Consider the following 10,901-nt stretch of genomic DNA (forward strand, 5'->3'; position numbering starts at 1 on the left):
TTTTCCAACATTAAGCTTCCGTTAAAAAAATGAGACATGCCTCATTGCTATAGCAGTAGACAGGTGCAGACATTTCGGCGGTGCCTTTTTTTGTGATGGTCGGACACTAGTTATGTTTCATTTCAAGAGTTGAACTCAGATATCACTCAGTAAGAGTACAATAAACTCCCGATTATCTGAGGGCGGCTTATCCACGGCCTTTCTCACTTTCAAAGTAAAAAAAAAAGAAATTTCAGCGATGATTAACTGAATGTAGATAATTGTCTAATAGAATAATGCACACATTTTAACTTCGCAAGTGTAAAATCCACTTTTAGACATTCATATATTTCTCTCTTCTCCTCCCTTCCAATTACGACATTCCTTCCAAGTTCACCGAAAACTGACTAGTCATACCTGATTTTTAAATCTACACTACTTACTGCTTTAAATCTACACTACTTATTGCTTTAAATAATAATTAAAACATTGCTTTAAATTTATTTAATTAAATAATTTAAATAAATTGCAGAAATTTCAGAACACGTTTAATTCCCGACATTGAACGTAGCAGTGGGTCGCATGGATGTGCCGTATGTTGGGCACTACTGTTTTAGAGCATTCAAATTCCTTTTTTTCTGTATTCTGTCGCCTCACTTAATATCTATATTTTCTAAAACATTCAACAAATTAAGATAAACTCTGAAAAATTCAATAATAAAGTTCTTACAAGTGATGGAATCGAACTCCCATGCAACTGAATTGCTTTTTTTGAGTGGGCGTGGCAAAACTAAGAATGAAATTTTGCTACTACAGAATATGAAACATAAGAAGTGTTGAAAATAACAGAAAATTCAAAATAAATTATGTCCAGGCAGTAAAATCACATCGCAAAAAATGGCAAGCGGCTGCAAAAAAAAGTGGATGCAATGAGATTTCAAAATTCAGATTTGATTTTTGGATCGTTCAATTTTCCACTTTTTATAGCCTTTATATGCTATATTGTTAAATCACTCAAGATTTCTAATGCTCCTTTAGTTACTGTTCCTTTCTCTTTGTCCAGGACATTTTTCCATGACTTGAAATAAATTTCCATGACTTTCAATGAAAATTTCAATTTTCCATGACTTTTCCAGGTCTGAAATTCTATTATTTTTTTTCCATGACATTCCAGGATTTCCATGACCAGTACGAACCCTGTCTCGTATTTGTGTAATCTGTTTGTAATAATGAGCGATCCTTTAACTTTTCAATGCAGTTTCTTGCACACACACTCTTATCGTTTCAAGCTGTAGTTTAAATGTATGAGATTGTTATTGATATTTTTAAGCTATTGCATACACTAGCATCATTTTTACCTATTTTGAAGTTTATACACAAATTTGCTTATCCACAGTTACCGTGCCACGCTATTCCGTAGATAATCGGGAGTTTATTGCACCAACAATTCAAAACTATGGTGCCAGAGAGCATCAAAATATTCTAAATTTTAACATAAAAATATCAACTTAATTATTATTCTCTATCATTAGTTTAAATAAAAATAAGTTTATGATACTTACCAATGGTGAAGTACATCATTGATTAAATACACAAGATGCAGTTTCGCTTCAAATGTAGCACCAGGTTCTGTAACTCTATATTTTATGGAAATATGGAAAATTAGTTCAATAATTTTGAGTGCAATAAAGCAATATCAATCCAAACACAAAGTTGATGATACAAGAAATATTTTTGTTAAACAAGTACAGTGTAATCTTGATTTAACAATTGTCAAGGAACAGGAAAAAGTTATTGTTAAATCAAGGAAATTGTTAAATCAAGGAAATTGTTAAATCAAGCAGCGTAGACATTCAATGCAGTCAATTCCTGACCAGTGAAATGTATCCTTAAATTGAGGAAATTATTAAATCAGGTATAAAATCTAAGTTACTCCGAAACATAAAAGGCATGGATATAAAATTATTCTTACATTTACAGCAATAAGAACAGTAAATTTAGCTCTACCAATTTGAATTCCACAAATTAATAAAGTAGTGCACATTTGTTTTTCCCTATTAAGAAATATTAATGGTGACCTTGAAACGAGAGATTCTGCAATTTGGCAATCTTTGTATTAATTTTTTGATGATGATGTTCAAGTTTGGAGGTCACGTTTTGTCAAAGTGCCCAATATTTAAATTCATATGTTAGTACTATGAATTTTCAAACATATTGCTTTGATACTTAAAATAAACCACCAGCTCAGTTATTCCATCCGAAGACTGCAGTTTCGTGCTTTTTAGCACTCATCAGCCCAGAATAGGAATCATATGAGCTGGAGGCAAAAAACCTCTTAAGGGAGCCAAGAGAGTGATTCCTATTCCGGGCTGATGAGTGCTAAAAAGCAGGAAACTGCAGTCCTCGGATGGAATAAATGAGCTGGTGGTGTATTCTAAACATTTCTGCCTTAGCCCTGGCTTGGGGCGGTAACTTACTACAAAATATTGCTTTGAGTTGTTCATTTCAAAGCTACTATTAAGCCCGACACACAAAGGAAGGGGGTTATAAGTTTGACGTGTGGGGGTGTGTATCTGTCTGTGACACTCTAGCACCTAAAGGAATGGATCGATTTTGAAAACATTTTTTTTTTGTTTGAAAGGAGAGTTGATCGAGAGTGTTCTTAGCTAGGTAGCGTCTTTGGATGACCCTAGTTAATGAAGATATTAATTGAAACCTCTAACAGGTTTTTTGCATTTTTTGCAGTGAAAATATATTTAAATTTTTTTTTAATTTGGTACCAAAATAAAGAGTTATTTTTTTCTGTGTCAGACAGAATGTGTTTGGAACTTCTGTGTTATATAGGATTCAAATTATAACGAATTTTAAAGCAGGTTTTAAATACAGCTAAGACTTTATTCAGCGATTAGTAACCAAATTCATTGTTGGCTGATAAGGAAATTACAAGCAATGATTTAAAATTTTCATCTGTTGTCAGTTTTTACCGTATTACCCCACATTATTTGGCATGCCACAAAATTCGGGGGTCACCATATTTTCAATAACACTTGCCTGGTCTTTTCCAGCACGCCGGAAAAACCGAGGTTAGGGAAAAAAATACTATAAAAATATATGTTTAGCTTACAAATGAATATAAGTTGTAAAACAGTTTAATTTTGTAAAAATATTTACCAACAGTGTCATTTGTTATTTAAACAAAAAAAATATTGTTTAGTAACAAATAATTTTGTAAAAATTAAATTAAAACTAAGCAAATGTTTAAGCAGAGAGTTACCATCCCTAAACCAGTGCTAAAGAATTCACCATAGCTATTCAATAAATAAAAATTCAACTTATTTTTCTAAAAAGAACCAAAAATTATTTATTAAAAAACATTATGAACAAATCGCATTAGCGATGATTGCTTTTGAATTGATTACCTTACTGGTATATAATTAAATCCGCTAATAATGACCTACTATAAATAAAAAGCACATATTATATGTAATACATTTTTTTTTTGAACGAAGGTTACTTTTGAGATTTATTTATTTTTTTCCTTACAGTGGTTTGCTTTCTGATTGAAACCAAATGGGGAAATTTACTTTTAATTCATTGCAAAATAAACCTTGAATTATTCGGCATGCCGGATAATTCGAATTTCCTGGCATGCTGGTCAACCTCGCTTTTTTCTAGCATGCCGGATAATGCGAAAGAATACGGAATTTGTTAACAAATAAAATACTTGTAATTGATTTTAATAGTATAAGACTTTTAAAATGATTTTTAATTTTCCCTCTTGATTCTACATTTGCAATGTAGTCGGGGGGGGGGGGTTAAAATTTTTAATTTTTATTATTATCACATAAAAATTACAAAATGCTTTTCTGTATTATATACATAAAATAAACATTGCATTGCCAGGCACATTAAAATAGACATATATTTTAACATACATGGCAGAAAATAAATCAAATTTCTAATATAGCAGAAAGCTTTAAGATTCTGTTTATCTGAGCTTAATGGCTAAATATAGCCATTAATCATTTCCATAGTTCTGGCTGCCACTATCATGGTTACAAATATTAAATTTTTTCACCTTTCATAACCATATCCTAATGAAATATCGACAAATCAAAGTATAAGTAAGTCAAATAATCTTAATGGTAATTTTTTCCTAAAAGTGGATAAATAATTGCATTACCCCAAAAAATAAAAAATTCAAAAAAAAAAAAATTCAAAAAAAAAAAAAAAAAAAAACAAAGGACTTGAAACAATAAAATTGTTTAATAAGTTGTTCAATACAAACCTTTTTAAAATATATAAGATAATGACTTCAGATTTAGCATATGTAGTCCCATGAGAAAATATCCATCCTTTCCCAGTCTATTTAAAGAAAAAAAAAATCAAATTTGTAATACTTATTCAACACTAGCACAGTGCGTTAAGACATATTATAAATCATCATAATTACACAGTCAAATAGCAATCATCACATATATAATAGCCAAAATCACTGATGAAGTATTACTCAGATTTCACCAAAAATTCAAATTATCAGCTGCTTTGAAATTGTAAAATTAGATCCTCAAAGACGAAAAAAAAGTCACTCCTTATAAACTATCGTTGGTTTAGTAATCAGTTATTTGATGAAAAACGAATGAAAGATTTTTTTAAATAAATCTATTGAAAAAGAATGATGGGTGAAGTTTTCTTTCTTTTTTTTTTCTAATATGGTTTTTGTTTTCTTACCAGTTTTATAAGCTTTTATAGAACATGATAGATTGGCAAAATTCTTCGCTGATTTATGTTAGTTCTAAAATTACTTTTAGTCTACATTTGAAAATATTTTTCTGAAATCTTCTGATTTTAATTCATTAACACATGCTGCTGCTAAAGTGGAAAGATCAAGCATGATGGTGGTGCAAATTAAAAATTTATCTCTATGCATTTTGATCGTATGTATTTGATATTCCAATTATGATTTTCGCAAAAAGTAAAATTAAATCAGTTGTACATGACACGCGAGGTTTATTTAATGCAATGGACAAGCTGAGAACAGATTTATGCTGATTATGATTTCGAAAAGGAAATCCTTAGCAATTTACAACTTTTGACAAGTTGCTAATTTTATGCTTTTATGAACAGAATACAATGGTGCCCCCCCCCCCCTTTAAGGGCAATTGCCGTCCCCCATAAATATCACAAAGCCCCAAAAACAAAAGTCCCCCCTCCCAAAAAAAAAGAAAAATACTCCTCAAAACACCCCCCAAGGTGGGCACCCCTGCAAAATGGTTATAGAATTATGTATAAGTTTTAGATATTTTTCTCGTATATATCTACTTTAAAGCCATAATAACATGTCCAAAAATTATTATTTTCAGGTTATTACTGCATTGCATGTAGAATCCCATTTCGCATTAAGCCACAACAAAGTCATTTTGTTTAAAAAAAAATCCCTTTACATTTATTTTTCATCAGGGTATCTGCTGCATTTTGAAATCCATGATTTTCCCTCACTTCTGCTTGTAACTCTCCATGACTCACAGGATGCAATTTTCAGGGAAAAAAAACATTAATTTTTCACAAGAATGTCTGAATTAGTGTTTAGTGAAAATTAAATTACAATCATCTGATCTATATTTTGGAAACATATTTCTAAAAATTCAAATTAAAGTGAAATGTAACTAGTTTAGCTGCTATTATTACTAAAAAACAATTAATGCAACAATGACTAGTGAGGCATATGAAATAATTAGAGTTTTAACTTAATTACTTTGCTACCATGGACATACATTTATAAATCTAAAACTTTTTAAAATATTTTTTGAATTCCAATAAATCATATAAAATTTTTATCTAGGTAAGAATTTACATGTAAACAAATTTATTATTTTTCCCCCCAAGAGATCTGATATGATACACAATAATTTTTCAATCAATAAAAATATTGAAAAAAAAAAAAAAAAAGCTAAATTGCAAAATGCTTTTTCAAAATAAAAGAAGCTTCTTCAAACACACAGCAATAATGATGTAAAACAACTGGTGAACAGAAAACATTTTTGCTTGATTTTTATTTCTTTTGAATTTTTTTATGAATACTTTATTTTATAAACAAATAATGAATCTAAAACTTTTCTTTAAACCTAGCAGTTCTCTAAACCATCTGTGACTTGCAATCATTTAGTAATTTCTAAAATTAAGTTTGCAATCAATAAAATAAATAAATAATCAGAAAAAAATTAAATATTAAATCAAAGTACTGAACAATTAACTTACCAGACAGTATCAGATATTTTACCGGCAAAGTTTTACAATAGGCTACACATTTGAGAAACTCACTAAACTGATTTTTGCAACATATTCAGACTTTTTTAAAATTTTACTCTTGAAAATTCCCCTATTCCTGCATTTTATTGATGTCCTAAAAAACCTTTATTAATTCTTAAAACTAATTTTATTTTCTAAAATCTTCATTAACTTAAAACACAGATGAAAATTAATGAAAATTTTTGTAAGTCTCTTCAATCAACACAGATGCAAATGACTAAAAATTTTCAAGTTGAATAAGTGTGATAATATTAGAAGTTTACAAATCCTCAACTACACAATTAGGCATATAAGAAGGGCTAAAAATAATGAGTTACACATAATTATAAATGTTCAAACAGTAGACTCACATAGTAAAGGAAACCAACAAGTATCATAGAAGCAGATGCAATCGAATTTTGAAATGTGTAAAAAATCGCGACTGGCGTGTAAAAGCATGGGAAGTGGATTAAGATACCTAAATTTTGCACCTAATCTGTACAATTTGATAAATATGCATGTTCATGAACTTAAATCCATGACCTGTTGTCAGTTTTCATTATTTTTGAGCATTTTTTGCTGAAAATCATGATTTTCCATGATCCTTTTCGGTAATAGTTGAAATCCATGACTTTCCTCAACCTTCCAGGTGTGCGGACACCCTGTACCATTGCTTTAAGAGCACAAGTTCCAACCTTCGTATACAGTACTATAACAGTTTTTATCGTCAGAGTTGGTAAAAACACCAGTTTTTATTTAAGCAAAAAAGAGTTTTATGGTTTAAACCAAGTTTATTTGGTTTAAACAATATTTAAAAGATGAACAATTTGTTAGTAATTGGTATATTAGTAAGAAGAAGAAAAATTATGAAAACATTTTCGGGAAAACAATTTAGTTTTTCAAAAACCATTTTCAAAAAATCCATATGGTTTAAAAAAAACACTAGGTTTAAACCAAAGAAAATTTCATGAACACCGCTTAAACCACCAGCTCAGTCAATTCCAGCCAAGGACTGCAGTTTCGAGCTTATTAGCACTCATTAGCCCGGCATAGCAGTGACTGAACTGGAGGTGGAAGACCTCTTAAGGAAGCCAAGAGTGCTAAACGAACTGGTAGCTAATATGGAATTAGCACTGACCAGTCATGTATTTTCATGTATTTCTGCCTTAGTCCTGGCTATAGGGCAGTAACTTACTGAACAAACAAAATTTGTTTAAAAATTGGCCTGTCCCTGTCATACCATGACGGGTTATTTTCCAATTAAATTAGAATTGGAAAACTGAGCTTATAAATATTATGCTCAGTATGCATATTTAACTTATTAGCAGAGAATAAAATACAAATGAAAACGGCAAGTTAAAGTATCAATAAAAATTAAATTTCCATTCATTTGGGAGAGAAAGGATTTTAGTAAAAACTAATCAAAACTTTAGTTACTAGCTTCTACTGCAGTACTGCAACAAAATCAAAATTAACTAATATTTCATGCAGTAAAACTTTAAAAATAGATTGAATAATTTTAAAGAACAGAGTATTTTAACTTTGTAAAGGATATTATAACAAATGTAGCATACACAAGTAGTGTAGATAAACATATTATCAGCATGCTTTAGTTGTAAGACAAAAGCTTGCAATAACAAAAACAATAATAGACGACAAAAGTATTGAATTCTGATAAGTGCAGATAAATCAATCATGAAAATGAATGCAATGCATCAGAAACATAAGAAAAGATTGACAAAAGCAAAGTACAATATATAAAATTTTTAAAGGAAATAGGCAATTTTGTTTTATTAAACAAGGGCATTAATGGTCAGCATCTGAAAGTGGTAGGAAGGTAGAGAAAAACTTGTTTTAAAACATAAGTCTCAAAAATAAGGAACTTAAAATGCCAATTCAGACTTCTGTTATCCCTTTTTACACAACAAAAAGGAACAATAATAAATAAATAAAACATTTACTATAATATGAATGAAACTCTTTTTGGTAAGTAAGAGGATTAAAACTCAAACTTCTAATTTCCCCAGAGTTTCCAAGGTTGCATAGCAAACCTACAAACAGGAAATCTTAACAAAGAATTCAATGCTAACCCTTATATGACACACAAATACTTACAGATATAGAATCTTTTGTGCAACTATCAATAATTGGTTGTAGTATGCCATCTAATTCTTTAAGGTCTAGTTCATTCTCTGATGCTAATTTACTTAATTTTTCATCCTGGGCTTTACGTATTACTTCATCTACTTGAACCTTTAAAAGAAATAAAAATTGAAATGAAATTAAAGCACTATGACAAATTAGATGTGTATAGGGATTGTAACATTGGTATATAGGTATACCGAATACCGGTATTTAGAGCAATTTTGTAATACTGGTATTTGCTGAGGAAAATACTGGTATTTTCGATGTTAGCTGAAACTAATATAGTTTCAATTCAAGAATTTTCAATTTAACTTATTAAGTATCTACTTATATTTTAAATGTACTTTTATTTTCCCATGACACAGAACCGAAATTAATCTATTGATGTAAAAATTTTGCTTCAAAAGCATGAACTAATAGAATATCATTAAACAAAAGTATACGTTTGTGCACCATGTATTTATTTTTTACCTTTCCCTAATCGCTCATTTTCTCTTTTGGGAAGGTTAATTTCGAGTGTAATTTTGAATGCCACCCTCTTCCCCCCCTTTGTCGGATGAACAATTTATTCAAACCATCAATTGCAGAACTGCTTTATGATTTTATTTTTCTTAAATGTTTGTGTCTACTGTACTAAATTTTGACAAACACTGTTTCCTGTTAGCTTTACATATGGCAATTTGTTGGCAATAGTATTTGTTTGTTGTGCCGTCTCACTATTTGGCAAGATAATATTTAGAAAGTCTTGAAAATTTGCATAGAGGAAAAGCATAAAGATGTTCCACAAATTCAAAGATATTTTCAGATATTTACATAATTATAATTGCAAAGAATTTTGAAAAGAAAGCTAAAACGAATAAGAGAAACCAACAAGATCAAATTTAGTCAAGTTTATCGTAAATTTCAAACCAAAAGGGCTAATAAAAATTAAACACAAACCCTTCATGTTCAAGAGAAAATGATGCTAATATTGGAAAAGTATTGTCTCTCAGGAAAGAAATTTCAACTAGCTTTAAATTAAAAAAATAATAGAAATGCACACAATATGAAAGAAACACACACACACAAAAGGTTTTCTCCAGAAATGACATTTAACAGACCGATTTTTTTTTTTTTTTTTGAAGATAAAATACTTTTGGGCAATTAAATTAGAGGAGGTGTATCACGCATTGTAAACAGTACCACCGACATGCGTGAGTTCAGAAAGAGTAGTTTCAACTGTAGGAAAGTTGAGCACTAAAATGAGTTCTAGGCTTAGAGAGACAATTCAATAGATGCATTATGATTTTTACTAGTATTGATTTTTTATTATGACAATTGTTCCTTCATTTTACATTTGTTCACAATATGTTTTCATAATACAATTTTTGTAAAAATTATGAAATATGGCAACGAAACAATATGTTTTCAAGTAATTTTTGAGAAATTTCAAATACTGGTATTAAAACCGGTATTCTGGTATCACGTTTTAAAAATACCGAATACTGGTATCGATTTTTTGGTCCGGTATTGCAATCCCCAGATGCATACTTTTCTGCAAAGAAAGTGCTCATTTAATTAAAATTTGTCACATCTCTAAAGCAAAGATAATAATTAAATAATAATAATAATAATAATGTTACTTCAGTGCTGAAAGTAAAATGACAATAACATTTTTAATAAAACAAAAAGTTGTAATTTTTGCATACATATCGATAAAATAATTGGAAATTTTTGTGCTTCATTTATGTTATTTTTACAGGGTATCTGCTACTTTTTGAGTTTTGAAATCCATGACTTTCCCTGACATTCCATGACTTCTGCTCGTAGATTTCCATGACTCACATTCTTCAAATCCATGACTTTCCATACTTACGCAAGTTACTTCATTTGACAATGACATCAAAATTGTGCATAAATATAAATAGAGACTATAAAGCAGTATAACTTTGTTTTAGGAAAATATCCTTTTTATCTCAGCTATGTAAATAAATCTAAACAAAAGCAGCAAAAAATATTCAGCTAAATATGTATATGAAAACCAAATGATGCAACAATATATTGAGACAAAAAATAAGTACTAGAATTTAAGAACATTTAAAATTTAAAATAATCCATTATCTCCCCAAAGCGCAGTATGAAATTGTAAAATACAAATTTAGTAAATGCATTCATACATTAAACAGAAAAAAAAAACTTCAAAATAATCAATTCCAGAGCAGACCAGACGAGTGACCGTTCCTTAAGAGGTTTTCCATCTCCAGCTCAGTCACTTTCCTATGCCGGGCTGATGAGTGCTAATAAGCACGAAACTGCAGTCCTCGGCTGGAAATGACTGAGCTGGCGGTGTATTTCACAATGTAACTCGTCAGGAAATGTTATTGACAAATCAGCTTTTCTGTGCGTTGGAAAACAAAGTAGATGAATGGCGATGAAATCATTTTCGTTCTTCCGAGATCGGAAGAACAGCGATCGGTCCTGAGCGCGAAATCCATGACCAAAAGTCAGTT

General features: G+C 30.0%; 1 protein-coding gene across 1 annotated transcript in view; it reads right to left on the reverse strand.

Annotated features, from left to right (window-relative positions):
- The window catches only part of LOC129220582 (calcium homeostasis endoplasmic reticulum protein-like), an 82,073-nt gene that overhangs the window by 33,793 nt on the left and 37,379 nt on the right, over positions 1 to 10,901 (reverse strand). Inside the window, exons 11-13 of the mRNA XM_054855014.1 lie at positions 8,383 to 8,520; positions 4,268 to 4,344; positions 1,542 to 1,616 (exon numbers count right to left, since the gene is read on the reverse strand). Of these exons, the coding sequence (XP_054710989.1) occupies positions 1,542 to 1,616; positions 4,268 to 4,344; positions 8,383 to 8,520 (290 nt within the window). The remainder of the gene's footprint in view (positions 1 to 1,541; positions 1,617 to 4,267; positions 4,345 to 8,382; positions 8,521 to 10,901) is intronic.

This window comes from Uloborus diversus, chromosome 4 (assembly GCF_026930045.1).
Source record: "Uloborus diversus isolate 005 chromosome 4, Udiv.v.3.1, whole genome shotgun sequence".
NCBI classification, from domain to species: Eukaryota; Metazoa; Arthropoda; class Arachnida; order Araneae; family Uloboridae; genus Uloborus; species Uloborus diversus.